General features: G+C 34.5%; 2 protein-coding genes and 1 long non-coding RNA gene across 4 annotated transcripts; 2 read left to right on the top strand and 1 right to left on the bottom strand.

The window, feature by feature from the left end:
- The first annotated feature begins 4,223 nt into the window (after window positions 1-4,223).
- LOC110790560 (peroxidase 9) lies at window positions 4,224-6,166 on the top strand. The gene is made up of 4 exons (XM_021995340.2): window positions 4,224-4,572; window positions 4,676-4,867; window positions 5,207-5,372; window positions 5,475-6,166. The coding sequence occupies exons 1-4, from the start codon at window positions 4,303-4,305 to the stop codon at window positions 5,885-5,887; spliced, it is 1,041 nt and encodes a 346-aa protein (XP_021851032.1). The 5' UTR covers window positions 4,224-4,302; the 3' UTR covers window positions 5,888-6,166.
- On the bottom strand, window positions 4,788-9,515 carry LOC130468014 (uncharacterized). 2 transcript variants are annotated; one of them, XR_008928292.1, is made up of 3 exons: window positions 9,035-9,515; window positions 6,891-7,126; window positions 4,788-4,926 (listed from the first exon to the last, which is right to left on the bottom strand). It is a non-coding gene; the product is annotated as an uncharacterized lncRNA (long non-coding RNA). The 2 variants fall into 2 exon arrangements; XR_008928291.1 differs by lacking the exon at window positions 4,788-4,926 and adding an exon at window positions 6,315-6,681.
- Window positions 9,516-19,014: 9,499 nt separating this feature from the next.
- On the top strand, window positions 19,015-20,759 carry LOC110790561 (putative pectinesterase 11). Its single transcript, XM_021995341.2, has 3 exons — window positions 19,015-19,730; window positions 19,945-20,133; window positions 20,231-20,759. The coding sequence occupies exons 1-3, from the start codon at window positions 19,326-19,328 to the stop codon at window positions 20,612-20,614; spliced, it is 978 nt and encodes a 325-aa protein (XP_021851033.1). The 5' UTR covers window positions 19,015-19,325; the 3' UTR covers window positions 20,615-20,759.
- Window positions 20,760-21,027: the final 268 nt, after the last annotated feature.

Genomic DNA, 21,027 nt, shown 5'->3' with positions numbered 1-21,027 from the left:
GTGCAACACAGCCTGTTCTACTGCTGTCAATAATGCCAAACTATGGCACTTAAGACTAGGTCATATCCCTTTTAGTCAACTTAAGTTGATTAACCCTAGTTGTGAAGTCAACTCTTGTATTCAAGACACAATTTGTCAAGTATGTCCCATTGCAAAACAAACCAGACTTAGTTTTCCACATAGTATCATTAAGACAACTTGTCCATTTGAGCTAATACACATTGATGTTTGGGGCCCACATTCTACGAAAACCCCTACTGGTTGTAATCAGTTTTTGACTATTGTTGATGATTACAGTAGATTCACTTGGATCCACATGTTGAGAAATAAGAAAGATTGTGTTTCTGTGTTAACTGATTTCTTGAATATGGTGAAAACTCAGTTTGGTGTGACTGTTAAATGTGTAAGATCAGACAATGCAAAGGAATTATGTGAAGGAGATTTCAAAAGGCTGTGTGTGACACTTGGTATATTGAATCAAACTAGTTGTAGTCACACCCCCCAGCAGAATGGGGTGGTGGAAAGGAAACATAAACACCTTTTAGAGACAGCAAGGGCATTGTATTTTCAATCAAAGGTTCCTGCTAGGTTCTGGGGAGAGTGTGTGATGTGTGCAGCATATTTGATTAACAGGATGCCACTGAAATCCATTGGATTGGATTCACCTTTTTACAGATTGTATGCAAAACAACCTGATCTTACTCATCTCAGAACATTTGGTTGTCTCTGTTATGTTTCTACTACAAAAGTTGGAAGAACTAAATTGGATAGCAGAGCTACTCCTTGTGTTCTTATGGGATACTCTGCATCCCAGAAAGGCTATAAGGTCTTAGAAATTGACACAAACAGATTTTTTGTTTCAAGAGACATAACATTTCATGAGAAACACTTCCCATTCCACCTTTATCACAAAACCAATACACCAGTTTCTAACTACACTAATGCTATCTTTTTACCAGCCTTTGCTTCCCCCAAACACATTTGATGAACCAGATTTCTCAACACCAGAAACAACATTTCCCTCACATACATCCTCACCAAACTCCTCACCTACATCCACTACCACTCAAACACCTTCTCAACACACAAACTCACCAAATTCCTCTCATGACACCACCTCAGTTGATCAAACAAATCCATTAAGTTCTTCTGAAAATACTACTGATCATAGCTATTCAACTACATCTAGTTCTTCAGATACTGCAAGTCTTCCTTATCCAATCATCAGAACAAATCCCACTAGACAGTCTTCTAGAACTCACAAACCACCCAATTATTTAGAAGATTATGTATGCCATTCTGCTTCCAAATGTGTTGCAAGTCACTGGTGCAACCTGGTAGCTTATGTTACCTTTCCTGAAGATTTTCAAGCTTTTCTGTCTCAAGCTTGTGACATTTCAGAACCACACTCCTATCAGGAAGCAGCAAAGCATCAAATTTGGGTTGAAGCAATGCAGAAAGAATTGGAAGCTCTAGACCAGAATTTAACCTGGGAATTGGTAGAGTTACCTAAAGGAAAAAAGGCAATTGGGTGCAAATGGGTCTTCAAAGTGAAGCTTAAATCCAGTGGGGCTCTAGAAAGATGCAAAGCAAGATTAGTAGCCAAGGGTTTCAATCAAAAATATGGGATTGATTATGAGGAAACTTTCAGTACTGTAGTTAAAATGAGTACAATCAGGTGTTTAATTGCAGTGGCAGCAAGCAAACATTGGCCTCTTTTTCAACTGGATGTGAACAATGCATTTCTGCATGGTGATCTCAAAGAAGAAGTTTATATGCAGATGCCAGAAGGGGTACCTAACCCCAACAACAAAGTGTGCAGGTTAATCAAGTCTATTTATGGCCTGAAACAAGCATCTAGACAGTGGCATGAGAAGCTCTTAACTGCACTGGAATCTCAAGGTTTTGTGCAATCAAAATATGATTACAGTCTGTTCATTCACAGGACAGATACAGATATCAACATAGCTGCTGTATATGTGGATGACATCATCTTGACTGGGACCAACATTGCTAAACTTGATGAGCTCAAAGCATACCTTCACAAAGAGTTTAGCATAAAGGATTTGGGATATCTAAATTATTTTCTTGGAATTGAGGTGGGATATACTGCAGATGGGATAATTCTCACTCAAAGGAAGTTTACTAAGGAGCTCCTTACTGGATGTGGTTTTGATGTCTCCAAAAGAACCATCACTCCCCTACCTCTGAATCTTAAATTATCTAAAACTGATGGTGACTCTTATGCAGATACAGAACAATACAGGTCTATTGTTGGAAAACTTAACTTTCTCACACATACCAGACCTGATCTGTCTTATGCAGTTCAGTATCTTAGCCAATTATTACAAGACCCAAGACAACCTCATATTATAGCTTTGCATCACACTTTGAGGTATCTTGCTCACACTGAGGGTCAAGGCATACTGCTAAAGGCTACAAATAACATTTCTCTACAAGCTTTTTCAGATTCTGACTGGGCAGCTTGCCCTGATTCTAGAAGATCTGTAACAGGATATATATTGCTATTAGGAGGGTCACCTATATCTTGGAAGTCAAAGAAACAAAACACAGTCTCCAAAAGTTCAGCAGAAGCTGAGTATAGAGCCATGGCTGCTGCTGCTTCAGAAGTAACTTGGATAGTCAATTTGCTCACAGACATGGGACTTTCTGATCTCAAGCCAATTACTCTCAATTGTGATAACCAATCAGCTTTACATATAGCCAAGAACCCAGTGTTTCATGAAAGAACGAAACACATTGAGATTGATTGTCACTTTACTCGTGACAAAGTATTAGAAGGGCTGCTACAACTCTCCTATTTGCCTACACAAGAACAGCTAGCTGATGTGTTTACTAAGCCATTGGCATCTAGTCAATTCCAGCTTCTTTTGTCCAAGATGGGTGTGCATGCATTCTCATCCCCTTCCATCTTGAGGGGGGCTGTTAGAATATTAGTCTAAGTTGTATGCTGTGCTTCAGCAACTAACTGCTGAGTCAGCCTTGCCAACATGGAATTATTGTAACAAACTCTTTTATTGTTTGTTAGCTGATGCAACAACCTATAGAAGGTTCTAGACTGTTTCCTTCTATGCATATATATATCTTGTACTTGCTGATTATAATTAATACAATAACAACTTAATTTTTCTTGATCTTAATCCCTAATTCTGTCACTATCCACATATTGTTTACGTTTTATTTAATTTTTATTTTGAAGGGAGTGTATGGTATATACTTATATAGTTCCTGAACTTGACTTCTCCCCACTAATCGTTTTGCTCCCTTGATTAAAGGCCCATATTATGCATGAATTATATAATTACCTTAATCAGCGCGTAGTTGCTTACCATACTTGTTTGATGTAAATTAAGTTTCTGCCTTAATTATCATGCATGAAATCGACTTTCCAACTCTGATATCAACTTCATCTTAAAGTAAGTCCATTTTATCTACTGTATAAATCTTTTCTAGTTTTCTGTAATGGTTTTACTAAAAATTTTCTTTATCGGCTTTGAGATAATTTGTACCCGTTTCCACCCCTCCATTTAAGTGGAGTATATACCAGTATAACCTAATAGAGGAACCACTGATTTTCGTAAACCAATACATAATACATTAGTAGTAGCCTCAAAAATCATAATGTATCAATTCAGTTATCAAAGTTCACTGGAGCAGGTGAAACTAGACCACTAATGATTATCTACTTATCCAGTATTAATTCCAGCTAGTAAAGTAAGTACTCCGTAGCTTACATATGATAATACATACAATTATTATAGCCTAGCTAGAATATTGAACTATTAGCCCAATTATAGGCTGCTTTTTACTCGATTTATGTTGTCATTTTTGTAAAAGCTACGTGATTATGTTTCCTTAACTCTAAAGCAATTGATTTTGTTAAAATTATTACCACTACTTTCTTACAATATTATTGTTACATTGATTTGGAATGATGGATGTGTAGCTGGATACTAACTTTAGCTTATAATTATGTCTTAATCTTAATACTAATTAGTAAATACGAAATAGGTTCCCTAGAGCAGGTAAAACTAGAGCACTAACAATAGTATCCGAAATGGAGCAGAGGAACCACTCTGATATGGTCATACAGACAAAGTCATGTATCAAATTAGGAAATTTGGTAGTGTGTAAGAATAGGAGTGGTTGGTTTACAAATTTATTTTAAACCCATTTGTTAGTCTATAAATACTACCACTTTGTAGCCTTAGAATCAACAATTGTACACTCAAAAAATCATAGTAGAAACTTGATCTATTCCAATATAATCATATCATATACATGGCTTCGAAAATGCAAGTATTGTTTTTGGCTTTCCTTTCCATGACGTCGAGTTTCATAGTCTGTCAAGCAAACTCTGGCTATGGCTATGGTTTTGGGTGGGGTAGCGGGGGTGGAAATAACTATAACTCGCTGTCACCTTACTTCTATGACTTCTCCTGTCCCCAAGCCAACGACATTGTTGTTTCTGTTTTGGAGAATGCCATTTCTCAAGACCCTCGTATGGCTGCCTCTTTGCTTAGGCTACATTTTCATGACTGCTTTGTTCAGGTTCATTTCTACTCTTTTTTTTTTTTTTTTTAATTATTTATCACAGGGATATAATCAGTAATATTTTGTATTGTATTGTATTGAACTTTTAGATTTTGTACAGGGGTGTGATGCTTCTATCCTGCTAGATGATAGCGCGGCCTTTGTAAGCGAAAAAAGGGCGAAGCCAAATGTGAATTCCTTGAGAGGTTTTACAGTGATTGATATAATCAAAGCCAGGTTAGAAGAAGAATGCCCTGAGACTGTCTCTTGTGCTGATATCTTGGCCTTGGTAGCTCGCGGTGCCACTGTCTTGGTAAGCCTTCTCACCAGTAGAAAACTCCATATTATATACTCGCAACGTTACGTTTGTCACTTTCACGTAAACCAATGCACAATTTAGATGGTCAATCTTAAATTATCTTCAAGCAAAAATTATAAAAAGTTGATATTTTGAAAATACGTATTGAGACGAATCTAACAAGATCCCACATGAATATATATATGTTTTATTTGACATATAAATCACCAACAATTAATAGTCAAAGTGCAATATGTGAATAGTGTAAAAATATCATGCGAGTATTTATGAAGTGCGAAAGTATGTTTCATTCAGATGAATAAGCTAATAATAGCAAATTCCTTTGATGAACAGAGTGGTGGACCAGGTTGGGAGGTTCCATTAGGAAGAAGGGATTCAAAAGCAGCAAATATGTTGCTTGCAAATGCAACTATTCCCCCTCCTATCCTTACAGCACAAAAGCTTATAGCATCATTCAAACAACAAGGCCTTGACGAAGTTGATCTTGTCGCCCTATCAGGTAAGTCTACGTTTCAGATTAATACTTTCACAAATATATAATTATTATTATCCCGATTGGAGTTAAAATTTCAATCTTGTATCTCTTAATTAAAAACAATAGGAGCACATACTATTGGGGTGGCGAGATGTACGAGTTTTAAGGCAAGATTATACAGCCAAAATGGTAACAGTGAAGCAGATGTGAGCCTAGAAAAGGCATACTTAAATGAATTGAAGTCAGTTTGTCCTTCATCAGGGGGTGATAACAATATTACCCCATTAGATTATGCAAGTCCAAGATCCTTCGACAACACTTACTACAAGCTCATCTTGGGAGGCAGAGGACTTTTGTTTACTGATCAACAACTTTACTCAGGAAATTATGCCACCCTAGCTCAATTGGTTAAGTCTTACGCTGATGATGAAGGCTTGTTCTTTGATCAATTTGCTAAGTCCATGGTTAAAATGGGAACAATTAGCCCTCTTTTAGGGTCTAATGGTGAAGTTAGGAAGAATTGCCGTCGTGCTAATTAATTACTTTATATTATTCCTACCTCCTTAATTAGGATCATTGCCTTTCTGATAATTTACTGGATTCTTGTTTAAGTTTAAGTTTAAGTTTTAAGTTTGTGAATTCATTCTATGGTTAATTTCATCGGTTGAAGATAAAACCGCGATAATATCTAAGGTTAACCTTGTAATATGTAAGGTTAATTTGATTGGTGTGTGTCTAAGTATCTTGGATTCCTTGCAATAATGAAATTCTTATGAAATCTAGTAAGGGTTTTAATGAAGATTTTTATTGTACTTTTATTATGACTGTTTTTCTTATTGTTTAATTACAACTTTAGAAGAACTAAGCCACACCATATCCAATTAATTAGCCAACTAAAAATTGTAATTGTAATCTTCAATTATATCACTTTTTCTCTATCTAAACCCTACCTTTTCCAATCCTCAATCTTTAGAAGGTCAAATAAGTTAAGGTGGAAGGCCAACTGGCCCAATTCTACAAGGAATATAACAGTAAAACTCATAACCATTTCCTACTTTATACTTTCCTGTTTTTCAGGTATTGCAATAATTTTCTTTTAAAGACAGTTTCACAAATATTACACTCTTTCCTTTTAATAAAATCTAATTTTTTTTTTTCACACCGTAACTCTGCAAGCACTCGATAGGCCCTTAATGACAAAAACAAAAACAGCTGGTCTCCTATGTGGCTTGCCACATCATCATTTTGATAAGTCTTCCGAGTTTTCAATACTGCATGAGAGAGGAAAATATGCTTGCATATATATATATATATATGCAAATATATTGACAACCTGCATGCATATATACATATATATATATATATATATATATATATATATATATATATATATTAGAACAAAATCGAGCTCCAAAATTCATAAAAAAAAATCAAGTAAAATAATTAAAATAAAAAACAGCCAATTCGTTCGCAACTAATTGTTCAACAGCTTCGAAATGTTTGCTAAAAACTCAATGAAACGTAGAAAATTTCGATTAATACCTGACCTCGAGCTTAAATATGCAGATGTGTGGGAGGAATTGAACATCGCAAATGAAATTGTAGTCAAAAGTTTGATGGAAGCCCGAAATTGCAGTAGGAAATTACAATAAAATGTCAGTGAAATTGTACAATATACACCCTAATTCGATAAAATCAAAATTTAGAAATTTAAATCAACTAGATTCATATCTTTTACCTCTATCTTTGATAAATTTTGTCAGAAAATTCATCAAATTCTGCAAGAAGCGTGCGATTAGCAGATAATTCTTAATGAATACACGAATTCGAAGAAAAATTGATGAAAATTAAGGTGATGAATTTGAAAAATGTTTCAAAGGGAGAGAAGTTTGTTCTTAGCTTTTCTGGGAAGTCGAGTGAGAAGGAGGTAGAGAGAGAAAGTTGACGTAACAGGATTAGGACGGGGGAGGATTAATCGCAGCGGTTGATCTTCTTGTGATCCGACGGTTCTCATAGGTTCTCATCTTAGTAAAAGTTCTCATCTTAAGAGAGGTTCTCACTGGAACCTGGTCATATATATATATATATATATATATATATATATATATATATATATATATATATATATATATATATATATATATATATATATATATAGGGGAGGGATCCGGTAAGAACACCTCCTTATGTAAGAACACTTCTTACGGTAAGAACACTTTTACACTCTCCATGTTCTAAATTTGTTCAACCATGTTCAAAATTTATTCAACCATGTTCAAAATTTGTTCAACCATGTTCAAAAATTTCAAGCTCATGTTCTAAATTTATTCAACCGTGTTCTAAATTTATTCAACCACGTTCTAAATTTGTTTAACCATGTTCTAAATTTATTCAACCATGTTCCAAATTTTCAAGCTCATGTTCTAAATTTATTCAACAATGTTCTAAATTTGTTCAACCATGTTCTAAATTTATTCAACCATGTTCTAAATTTTCAAGCTCATGTTCAAAATTTATCGAACTATGTTCTAAATTTATTCAACGATGTTCTAAATTTGTTTAACAATGTTCTAAATTTATTCAAGTATGTTTTAAGTTTATTCAACCGTGTTCTAAATTTTTAAGCTCATGTTCTAAATTAATTCAAGCATGTTCTAAAATTATTCAACCATGTTCTAAATTTTCAAGCTCATGTTCTAAATTTATTCAAGCATGTTCTAAATTTATTAAACGGTGTTCTAAATTTGTTCAACCATGTTCTAAATTTATTCAACAATGTTCTAAATTTAAAACATGAGAACCTAGTCAACACATATACATATATACATGTTCTAAAATTTCAAGCTCGTGTTCTAAATTAATTCAAGCACGTTCTAAAATTATTAAACATTTTATAAATTTATTCAACCATGTTCTAAATTTATTCAAGCATGTTCTAAATCCAATCAAGCATGTTCTAAATTAATTCAAGCATGTTCTAAAATTATTAAACATGTTATAAATTTATTCAACCATGTTCTAACTTTATTCAAAAGTGTTCAAAATTTATTCAAGTATTTCTAAATCCATTCAACATGTTATAAATTAATTCAAGCATGTTCTAAAATTATTAAACATGTTATAAATTTATTTAAGCATGTTCTAACTTTATTCAAGCATGTTCTAACTTTATTCAAGCATGTTCTAACTTTATTAAAAAATGTTCTAACTTTATTAAAAAATGTTCTAACTTTAATCAAATATGTTCTAAATTTATTCAAGCCTGTACTAACTTTATAACTTTATTCAACTGTGTTCAATTTTTATTCAAACATGTTCTAACTTCATCAGACAGTGTTTCAAATCCCGATATACGCTCAAACGAGATCTGATTAACTTTATTCAACCGTGTTCAAATTTTATTCAAACATGTTCTAACTTCATCAAAAAGTGTTCCAAATACCGATATACGCTCAAACGAGATCTAATTCGCAGCCACCAAAATTGAAATCGATATTAATTTTTGAATTGAGAAATCGATTGATTTAAAAATCGAAGAATCGATTGATTTTAGAATCGAAGAAATCAATTGATTTTAGAATCGAAGAAATCAATTGATTTTAGAATCTCAGAAAATATAATCCACTGATTTTAGAATTGAAGAAATCGAAGAAATCAGACAGAATACGAAATCGAAATCGAATTACCAGCATTTAAATCGATTGATAAATCGATTTCGATTTTTTGTTTGGTGACTGCGATTAGAATTGCAATGAGTGGAGATCGGAGAGAGGCGGCGAGCGGAGATCAAAGAGCGGCGGAGGGCGGCGACCAAAGAGCGGCGGTGAGCCAATGTTGGTGGTGGTACGAGCGATTTCGACCACCAACGATTTCAATTTCAAACAACAGCGCTGCGATCGGCAGCGATTTAATTGTTGTGACCGGCGGCGGCGAAAGGAGAACAACGGCGGTGGAGAGAGGTTTGAACCACAACCACCACCAAGAGCAGCGAACGGCGAGCAGAACCGCGATAACAACCGACGCCATAACCGCGAGATACGAGCGATGACTGGCGACTGGCGACAGGCGAGCGGCGACCGGTAAGCAGTGACCGGCGACCGGCGAGAGGCAATCGCTGGATGTTGGTGGTCAGATTCGAAGAGAGAGAAAGAGGAATTGGAGAGAGAGAATCTGATATGAATTACCGTGAATTATAAGAAAATAAGGGTATTTGTTTTTAAATATTACCAGAAAGTGTTCTTACCGTAAGGAAGTGTTCTCACCGTAAGAAAGTGTTCTTACGGGAGCCTCTCTCTCTCTCTCTCTCTCTCTCTCTCTCTCTCTCTCTCTCTCTCTCTCTCTCTCTCTCTCTCTCTCTCTCTCTCTCTCTCTATATATATATATATATATATATATATATATATATATATATATATATATATATATATAATCACATACTAATATTATTAATCTTATTTACTGACAATCATTTTTAAAAAGTAAAGAACTACCGATAACGGTTAATTAAAAAAATTCAAAACATTTGGATTTTTTATACTTAACCCCATTTGTATTACCATTCACAAAATATTTTTAGTAATTTATTGTACACCATGCCCATTTTGAAAAGTTCAATGGACTCACACATGTGAGTCCATTTGTAATTATTATTTGTAATTATTTTCTTTCCAATTGTGCAAGGGAAAGGTCTAAGCTTAACTCATTCAATCTTTCTCTCTGAGATCCTCAACAGTTTGTCACTCTTTCTCTCTCCCCTCTTGCTGGCGATTTTCCTTCGGATTTCCCTTCGATTTTTCATCGTTTTTTCTTCAATACTCTCCTTGATTCAACTCCGATCCACAATCAAGGTTAGGTTCTTCATTGTATTGTATTGTATTTTTTATTTTATTTTTATCATTTTCTTGTTCGTCCTTTGGTGTTTGCGACTAGGTTTATAGATTATTTTTTTGGATTTAGGTTTCTAGTATGGGTTTCACAAATTCTTACTAGTGGTGTACAATAAATATTGTACGTCAGAGTAAAAATTAACTCAAAATGTTTCAAAGTTACCCTCATATATATTTGTTATATATATATATGTGTAAAAGTTATGGAGTATCGATCTTTTAGTAATAAATTTTTGCATTTTAATATATACTAATATAAATTAATCATTTAATCCTTTAAAATGTTTATCTATCAATTTTTTTTTATAATATACTCCGTAAAAGTTAATATAAACACACTTCATTAAAAATTAGGTAAAAGTTACAAAATTTGTGTAAAAGTGCGTGCAAGACCTTTTGTATGTGTTTTCACTTATCGATTGCGATAGCGAAACTCTAGGAGTTCGTTCTATTCACCTGGTTTTCAGGTACTTTTCATGAACTTATCTGAATGTAACTGAACTTATCAAAAATTATTTTAGTTATAAATTGTATTTGGTCAACCCTTATTTTATTTTTTTGAACTTATCTTATCTGAATTTCGAAAATGATAAAAGTTGCAACATGCGACTTTTAAGTCGTGTCACAATGATGACATGTCATGCTTATGTGTCATGATTTTTTTTTTGCTAAGCAAGTGAGAGATATATTAATGTCAAACAAGAATACAACCTAACACTAGTAGAAAGATATTAATTTGCTGCCATGACTTAGCGGCGTTAATTACAAAACGTCTCTGACCAAATGACAAAATGGAGAAATTACGTGAAATAATATTCTTTGACGGCGTTAATGGGAAGCTAACGCCTCAAAACTCTAAATTTTGCGGCGTCTCAGGATTAACGCCGCAAAGATGCTAGCCGTCTCACAGAAACATAAAACAAAAAAAACCCCGCACACCAGACTTCTTTCTTTTTCTTTTTCCTTGTCTTCGTTTCACAGAACAACTTCTTCTTCCTTCAAACGATTGGGACTGACTCTGACCTCCATAGTTTCTTCACCATCAAATTTCGCCGGGAAAGTGAAGCCCCACCGCTACCGCCGCCGTCACTGTCTGTCCGTGGAACTCATCTCCACCGCCGCCGTTCTTATTTAAGGTAAATTATGCTCCCTTCCACCGACTCCTCCTCATCCTTGCCGTATTTTCGTTCAATTACTTTATTCTCCTAGTTTTAGTCTCTCAAATTACTTTAATTGGGTTTGAATTATCGAATTATTTCTCTCTTGCTCTCTCCTCTTCTCTGTTCTCTCCCACTGTGCTGTAAACCCTAATTAAAATGCCTCAGAATTTGAGCTGGCATAATTTCGAATGTTCTTTACATAATTTCGAATGTTTTATGCATAATTTCGAATGCATAATTTCGGCTATTTTATGCATAATTTTATGCAAAATTGAACTGTAAACTCTAGTTTTATGCATAAATTCGGATGTATGCATAATTTCGAATTTGAGCTGCCATAATTTCGAATTTGAGCTGCCATAATTTCGAATGTCTAATTTATGTTGCAAATTTGATGTTTAGGTGAGGTGCTTCGAAGAAAGAAGAGCAAAAATTCGAGAGTTTTATTCCAGTAAGACCTATTTTTTCTTGCTGAAATTTTACTAAATTGTCTGAGTTTTATTTTAGGTTTTGAATTTTTATTTATATTTTGTGGGTTTGGTTTGAAAAGAGTGCAGAAATGAGTAGTAGTAAATAAACGGAAGGGGGGTGCGTATGTGGTGGAGTTAGGTGGTGATTTACTTGTAGTGTGCCGTTACAGACCTGGGATAGGATTATAGGAATGTAATGTTCCTTGAATGGCCTGGAGATGAATGATGATAGGCAAGCCTTTGTGACAGATTTACCACATGAAGTTTTTAAGTTTAGGTTGGATGCACATATATATACACAAGAACCTTTCAGTATATGGCATATATATTCAAAACTGGACTAGTGACAGCTGTGATATCCTGGACAGTCGTTGCAGCATAACAACTGTTAACTATCAACACCATCATTAACAGATACGTATTATTTCTTGGTTGCATTTCTCTTTTTAAAGTCATTAATAACGATTCCTATGACTTTTCTTTTATTGCTCATGTTTCCTTGTTTATCTCCCCTCTTCTTATTCTATACATCTCCTTCATTCCAAATCGCCTAATTTAGACCCTTGGATCATGTTAGTTTACAACATAGAAATCTTGGAATGACCGCGATTTCGATGTGGTGTTCGAATTCAGGATATTGTTTGGCTATCAAATGCTAATTGATATGTTAAACATTTGAGTCTTGCGTTCCTAGAAATGCACGGAGTATAAATAAGGTATGGGTTTGACTTTAGACTTTAGAATGACTAAAACTCTTAACTTGTATTTGTTTTAGGAAATTAAAAAATTTAAACCCAAAAGATATATGGTTTATTTAAAATGGGATATGATCAGACAAACCAAAGCCTTATTCCCAAAATATAGTATCTGGAATATATCTGTTTTTTAAATGACATGATTAATTATCTTTAGCTAATGTGTTGGGACTTCTGTTGATGAATAATGATGTCGAATGGCTCAGATAACCAGCTGCAGGTTTCTTACTTGCCTGTGTTTTGTGACTTTTGTCAAAGGTTTGCATCTTTAAGTCTACCTGCAACTTCTTATGAATATGATATTGAAAAAATCTAACTTAAACTTATAGAGATGATTTTTTAAGATTCATATCCTTAAAACATTTGTAAATGAAACTTGGAACTTATTGAAACAATGAAACATTTTACATGTGCCTTTGAAGTGTTATTTTTTCTCTATACAATAGATTGCCTTCGGGTTTCTGCAATTTGATTTCTTTGGCTTGGTGATCCTGCTTGGCTCATTATCTTTTTGATGTTGGATATCCAGGAATGCATTTTGAGTTTTTTTTGTAATAGAGATTGTTGGTTTTCAGTAGAATCTGACGGCAAGATGTGTTTTTTTTCTAACTAAAGAAAGAGTAGAGAAATATATAGTAGGGTTCTGTCGTTTCAAGTCGTTTTACTATGACCAGTACACTGTTTTCCAGCAGTATTTACACTGGTGGCAGTTTTGGTTGGAAATTATCATTTCCTGTAGGTCTAGTTCAAAGGTTGCATGTAATGTGAAGGCATTTTTCTAAGTTATGGTCAACCCAAATTGAAAACACTATTCCCTTTTCAGAGTGAATCTGTGAGGGGGAATTATAGCCGCCCCACTTTACTTTCTGTTTCTTCGTGCGTAGTGCCGTAAAAGCTTGAGAGACTCTACGAAGAAGTATTTTGTGTGTTATTAAATCTATGTGTTAGACTGTTAGTTGACTGATTATGAACACTATAGTTACAGGAGAAGTGGTGTTGGGCATTTTGCTGATGGATGTTGCAATGGTAAATTTCCTGAGGTATGCAACTCAAACAAAACTTAGATTGGATGGAAAGAATTGTATGGTTAGTGGAGCAAATACCGGCATTGGATTTTCAACTGCTCAGGACCTCGCTTCAAGGTATGCGACCTGTCATCTGTTAGTGACATCAAGTCGTTAAGTGCAAAATTTTCTTCCAAGGGTGCCCCTCTTCATCTTTTGGTAAACTTGATTTTCATGTGAACTATCATCTCTTGTACTGTAGAAGAATTTAATACCCTTATATCATTATAACCCTTTCTTATGTAGTTCATATGACTTAACTGAATGTTACCTGTCTGATTTTCTTAAATGCTTTAGGTCAATAATGCTGCCATTCTTGAGGCTAACAGCGTCACAACTTCTGAAGGGTAAACTTATGTTTCTTCTGTATAGCAGAAATGTTTACATTGATATTTTATCCGTACAGAACCCCTCCACACCCCCACCCCCACCCCCACCCCCATTGTTCATTCATGTTGATGTACTTGTTCAAGTGTGTTGCTGTGCACAGATGCATGCATTCTTGGATGCATTACTAATAAATATGTCTTTTTCACTTGTTTCGTTCCAGTTTCGAGCATGCCTTGAGTTTAGGAAGCCCAAAGAAAAGGTCAGAGGTAATTTGTTTGAGTTCAGGTGGGGAATCATCGACCAGGAAGTCAGTAAGGGATCATTGTCGTTTGCGTCAGAGTGAATTAGGTTCCTCGTTAGTTGTTGGTGAAATTTCTCCGGAAGTGAAGTGAGAGAGAGTGTCACACAAACCGATAATGACTCTGAAACTAGGGCAGTACAACTCCAAGTAGATGAGATGTTGGCTCGTGAGTTGCGGGAGCAGTTATATAATGAAATATCTGAACCTTCTAGTCACGAGGTCTGTCTTCTTTTCTCCTCAATGCTCTCTCTTAACATTTTTTTATGTAGCCGTTGAGCTCTGGTGTTGTTTATTTTTATCTTATTTTTATCTTATGTTGGATATGAACTCCGAGTTATTTTTCTACTGATACTTTCATCACTAGGCTGGGTACAGCATCAGGAAGACATTGTGCAGCCTGCTTCTTCACGAGGAAGCCATCGCACACATGCTTTTGTAAGTAATATGAAGCATCATTGATATTAATTACTTGATGCTTCTTGGTTTAATGCCATGTATATTTTTCTCTTGATAATTCATGTTATAAGATAACCTCCCTTCACATGTCTCACCAGTGCCACACTGTCACCACCCTCCAAAACTTGTAACTAAACCATGCCTGAAGTCGGGTTTTCCAGTTTCCTACATCTATTTTGAGATCCACTCTTCTATTTGTTTCCTGGAAAATGTCAAGGATTAAGGTTCTTTTTTCCTTTATTTGAAAAATAAAAGCTTGTGAACAACGTATCATTAGCATGTGGGTTCCATCACTGGTGATGCATGATTGTTGCCGCTTTTTGGTGCGTGCCCTTTCTTCTGCTATTAAACATTGCACTGTATTATTATTAAAAGATTTTCTTGGATTTTCTGTAGGGGGCTGCTCCACCATTAACTCAGCAAGCTTCTCAGTCTTTGCGCAATTGTTTGTTCTGTCGAGGAGCTCAAGCGCGGGTCCCCAGATCAAATGTACCAAGGCTAAGGGGTCATGTTCATCGCTATCCTAGGGGGAGGGGCAGATTATTCCCTTCAGATATGGATGTTGACATGGTATGACCAATTAAAATGCGTCTTAGTTGTCTGCTATTTGTTTTGGTTTTTCTTCTAAACTTTAATGAACAACGAGTCTTTGCTCTTGTTCTCTTTTCTTTGGAAGGGATTTGGTGAAAGAACATATTAGGCTGTGCAACTATTTAATTCTAAACCTTAGTCTATTAACCAATCGATTGACTCAAAGATACATCCTCAATTATTGGTCTTATTTTTGCTGTGCAACTTTCCATTACAATTCATAGTCTGTTGTGTTACTTTGTGTTTCATCATTTTTGTCATGGTTTGTGTCAAGCATGCTTGGGTAATTATTAAATATCGACTAACTTTTGTCTATCTGAAGATAGTGTGCATGTGTTTGGTGTCTTAGCATATTCTGTAGTTGCTTGTCTTCTACCATTCATTTGTATGATAAAAGTCTTTCAATGTTACGCAGAGAATGGATTAACCAAGTTAGAGGAGAATGAGTCTTATCATCCGAATATTAAGTATATTAAACATTTAAAGGGTTTAGAATACAAATTTAAGTTCACGGGTTAGAGTTGGGAGCAAAAACGACTATAATAGTCAAAATATAACCTATAACGATCAATAAAGCCTTAAAACGCGCATAACTTGACTAAATTAGATGAGAATGAGTCTTATCATCCTACTATTAAGTATATTAAACATTTAAAGGGTTTAGAATACCAATTTAAGTTCACGGGTTAGAGTTGGGAGCAAAAACGACTATAATAGTCAAAATATGACCTATAACGATCAATATAGCCTTAAATGTGCATAACTTGACCAAATTAGATGATAATGAGTCTTATCATCCTAATATTAAGTATATTAAACATTTAAAGGGTTTAGAATACCAATTTAAGTTCACGGGTTAGAGTTGGGAGCAAAAACGACTATAATAGTCAAAATTTGACCTATAACGATCAATAAAGCCTTAAAACGCGCATAACTTGACTAAATTAGATGAGAATGAGTCTTATCATCCTACTATTAAGTATATTAAACATTTAAAGGGTTTAGAATACCAATTTAAGTTCACGGGTTAGAGTTGGGAGCAAAAACGACTATAATAGTCAAAATATGACCTATAACGATCAATATAGCCTTAAATGTGCATAACTTGACCAAATTAGATGATAATGAGTCTTATAATCCTAATATTAAGTATATTAAACATTTAAAGGGTTTAGAATACAAATTTAAGTTCACGGGTTAGAGTTGGGAGCAAAAATGACTATAATAGTCAAAATATGACCTATAATGATCAATAAAGCCTTAAACGCGCATGACTTGACTAAAGTGGATGATAATGAGTCTAAGTAACCTAATATTAAGTATATTGAACATTTAAAGGGTTTAGAATACCAATTTAAGTTCACGGGTTAGAGTTGGGAGCAAAAACAACTATAATAGTCAAATATGACCTATAACGATCAATAAAGCCTTAAATGTGCATAACTTGACCAAATTACATGAGAATGAGTCTTATCACCCTAATATTAAGTATATTAAACGTTTAAAGGGTTTAGAATACCAATTTAAGTTCACGGGTTAGAGTTGGGAGCAAAAACGACTATAATAATCAAAATATGACCTATAATGATCAATAAAGCCTTAAACGTGCATAACTTGACCAAAGTAGATGGGAGTGAGTCTAAGTAACCTAATACTAAGTATATTAAACATTTAAAGGGTTTAGAAAAGAAATTTAAGTTCATGGGTTAGAGTTGGGAGCAAAAACGACTATAATAGTCAAAATATGACCTATAATGATCAATAAAGTCAGCAGCTTCTTTATACACTAACTGCCATTCAATTTGTTCAGTAAAGCCTTTTGTTTCCTCAATGAAACCTATTGTTTCAGTGGACTAAGTTTTATTGATGGAAAGACACACGATTTTTTGTTCATTTATTGTCATGAATAATGTTGTTGTCATGTTGTCAAGGTTCTTGATTCTATGGGCTTTGCCCTTCCATGCTTATCTAGCCGAAGATAACTAATTTTATGATATATATATTTATATGATTTTGTTAGGTTTGCACATCTCTGAGTGGAGATCCTTTCACGGATGAGAAAATTGATGAAATACGAGAGAAATGGGGATCATACTTCACCGAACATTGTGTGTAAATAATTAACGCTTCATCGATCTCTTTTTGTGGATGTTTCCTGCTATTAAAATCATATATAATTGCCTTATTATATTTTTGGTGCAATTTTGTAACGTATGAAGTGTATAAGATATAGTTATTATAGACTTGAAACTATTTAGGTGGTTTATTTTTGTAAACATATGATGGTTAACTTATATGTAAAAATCAAAGTTTATTGGAAGTTATTGGTGGTTGATGATACTTTTGGACATTGTATAAATGTGGCTTGAGTACAGGTTCAATATTTTTGGGATTGTTGAGTATACAAAAAATATATTATTTATTAAAAAATAATTACACATTATTCGCGGCGTTTAACTCCGCAATTTTACCATAGTTTGAGGCGTTTAGGTAGAAACGCCGCAATATGATACTATTCATTTGAGACGTTTTTTCTACCTTACGCCGCAAATGAATGATTACTTTGAGGCGTTTTTTAACGCCGCAAATCAATACCATTCATTTGCTGCCACTCTATTTGCTGCTACGCCTAAAACGCCGCTAATGAATAAAAAAGTGACGCCTCAAATCAATGTTTTTCTACTAGTGTAAGCTAACTCCAAGCATTACGAACCAACTAGGTTGGACCCTAATCACAAGGAGACAGCAACAACCAGCTATACAAAGCTGCAAAAAACAGCAAGCTACAACATTACAAGCTCATGAACCACTCACTGTCTCTTTTGCTAACACTCTTAGGTATGACAGCATGTATTCTACCTCTCACCACTTGCTTCACCTTGTTCATAGTATGATTCACAGTAGGAACATAGTTTTCCCAGAAACTAGTATTCCTACAATGCCAAATGAGATACACTGCAGCCATCAAAACTGCATAATATACCTGCTTCTTAAATTTAGACTACCTGCTATGACCAATTTGACTAATCAAACTGGTGAGGCTGTTACTATTAATGGACATACCCAACCAGGATTTAACAGCTCTTATGCAGTCACAGCTATAAACACATTGAAAAAACAGATGCTGATGAGTTTCATCTCCTTGCCCACAGATCAAACACATAGCTGACTGAATGTGTCATGATTTAAATTGGAAACTTAAATATTTAACTTATATAACCTATTATACATGTTAAAAAAAACATGAAAATCTTAATATTCTAATTTGTTTCTTCTTTTAGATCGACTATTTTATTTACATATTTTCATAGTAAAAATATTACATTGATAGTAAAATATTATGATGACGCATAACCTACGTGGCGCCTATATGTATCAATTAAACTCCAACACATAAGATTGCGACAACTGAATGTTGTCGCAACTTACGACCTTTATCATCACCCTCTGAACTTGTTTTTCTTGAAATAAGTAAAAATAAGCTAAATAGAACATTTCGGTAATCGGTAATGGAAATAGCGTGATCGTTAAATTGTCCACGACCAATAAAAATGAACAGTGTGAAAAGCAATATAATAATAATTTCTGACGAAGGGTACGTTTAGGTTTTACTTCAAATATTTTAATTAAGAGGTTGACATACTCACATACATATAAAATCAAACTCAAAGAGGAAGAATACTTGTAATTTAGCAAAGAATAACCAGAAGTCTCTATAATGAAATTTCAGGCGCGGCGGCGCCGATAACTTTAAACTGGTTGCAATTAGTAACGTAATTGTGCAAGTACGGAGCGGTCAACATAATCTACAGCTAAAGTTGTTTAAATGTAAAAAGCAAAAGATAATCATTGTCTTAATCATGTCATGCATGTTTCTCTTTCTCTTTCTCTATATATATACTAACCAAATTCCCAAATCCTATTATATGTTGTTCATTTCTATCAATACAAAACTCAATCAACAATGACAGCAACAAAACAAAGCTCTTATTTTCCTACCATCATCTTCTTTTTTATTACATTTTGTTGCTTCAATATTAGCAATTCTAATGGTCGCTCATTATCAGAGAAGTTAACGTGGAAACGACTAATAATTGTCGATCAGTCAGGCGAAGAAGGCGATCATAAAACAATACAAGCTGCAATCGATGCAGTTCCATCGAACAACGTAGACTCCACACTTATCCTAGTTAAACCTGGAATGTACAAGGAAAAAGTTACCGTACCTGAAGATAAGCCTTTTATAATGCTTAGCGGAAGAAATGCCGAAAATACTACTATCACATGGGATGATAGTGGCGATATTTACACGTCTCCTACTCTCTCTGTCTTTGCTTCTGATTTTACGGCGCGTTACCTTACTATTCAGGTACTAATTAACCCTTTATAACAGATAGAATATATATATATATATATATATATAAAACTAATCTTTGAACTTGAACGATCTGCTTAAGTTGATCATTTAACATGGTATCGGAATTAGCGTACGTGACACAAAGGTCACGGGTTCAAATTAATCTCATTCACTTCTCTGGCCTTTTAAAGTGGCAATTATATATACTAATTAAAATTTGTTACAGAATACATATGGACCGGGGGAGAAAGCAGTTGCGTTGAGGGTATCGAGCGAAAGGGCAGAGTTTTATGCATGTAGGTTTATTTCATATCAAGATACACTTTTGGACGAGCAAGGAAGCCATTTTTACAGCAATTGTTATATTGAAGGAGGGACAGATTTCATTTGTGGCAATGCAGCTTCTCTTTTCCAAGTATGAACTAACAATTATATTACTATTAATCAGTACGTGTACGTAGTAGTTGACATTAAATTAAAATTAATTTAATTATTATTTTGGATTGTTGTAGAAATGTCGTATACATTCAGTTTCAGAGATAAGTGGAGCAATAACGGCACAACGAAGGATGAAGTTGGGAGAAGACACGGGATTTTATTTCGTGGATTGCAGAGTTACGGGTATAAAAAGTTGCACGTTGGGAAGGCCATGGGGACCGTACTCTAGAGTTGTGTTCGTCAACAGTTATATGTCTAATGTTGTAAATCCTAATGGTTGGGATGATTGGGGAAAACCAACCACTCACAGTTCGGTGTATTATGGTGAATACAAATGTTATGGACCGGGAGCAAACAGATCCAAAAGAGTTCAGTGGTCGCTACATCTCACTAATGAACAAGCCACTGCTCTTATTACTAAGACCATGATTACTGCCAAATCACGGATCAAATATTAAGAATTATGTACAAATTATTTAGCTACAGTGTAGTAATTACTACGTCTTCACGATTGATCAATGTACATCTATCAGATTTTTTGGTTAATTAATTGGTTGTACATATACATATATATTCATTGAATTGATACATTACTTTTTTATATTCTCTTCAAACGTGCCCTCAGTTGCTATACATTTGCAAATGCATTACCGAATAAGTTACATTGTGTATCACGCGCGTACTAATATTTCCTCTGTTCTTTTTCAATGGTAAAATATTTGTTTTACGCGCGCTATTCCAACACTACGTGGTCTACGTCCCTTTCTCCATTTCCATCTATTATGAGTTTTACGTAAGGAAGAATTGTTACATATAGTCATGTATGTGGGGTTTTTTAGATTCTTTCCAATTTAATAGTTAAAGTTTATAC

Source organism: Spinacia oleracea, chromosome 2 (assembly GCF_020520425.1).
Source record: "Spinacia oleracea cultivar Varoflay chromosome 2, BTI_SOV_V1, whole genome shotgun sequence".
NCBI classification, from domain to species: domain Eukaryota; kingdom Viridiplantae; phylum Streptophyta; class Magnoliopsida; order Caryophyllales; family Amaranthaceae; genus Spinacia; species Spinacia oleracea.
Note: the sequence above shows the minus strand (reverse complement) of the source record. Positions and strands in the feature narration are given on the sequence as shown.

What these genes read in the sequence shown, in the direction of transcription:
- LOC110790561 (XM_021995341.2), top strand. Translation starts at nt 19,326, where the DNA reads ATGACAGCAACAAAACAAAGCTCTTATTTTCCTACCATCATCTTCTTT. An exon ending in CGCGTTACCTTACTATTCAG is followed by an intron (nt 19,731 to 19,944) that starts GTACTAATTAAC and finishes AATTTGTTACAG; the next exon opens with AATACATATGGACCGGGGGA. An exon ending in ATGCAGCTTCTCTTTTCCAA is followed by an intron (nt 20,134 to 20,230) that starts GTATGAACTAAC and finishes GGATTGTTGTAG; the next exon opens with AAATGTCGTATACATTCAGT.
- LOC110790560 (XM_021995340.2), top strand. Translation starts at nt 4,303, where the DNA reads ATGGCTTCGAAAATGCAAGTATTGTTTTTGGCTTTCCTTTCCATGACG. An exon ending in CTCGCGGTGCCACTGTCTTG is followed by an intron (nt 4,868 to 5,206) that starts GTAAGCCTTCTC and finishes TTTGATGAACAG; the next exon opens with AGTGGTGGACCAGGTTGGGA. An exon ending in TGATCTTGTCGCCCTATCAG is followed by an intron (nt 5,373 to 5,474) that starts GTAAGTCTACGT and finishes TAAAAACAATAG; the next exon opens with GAGCACATACTATTGGGGTG.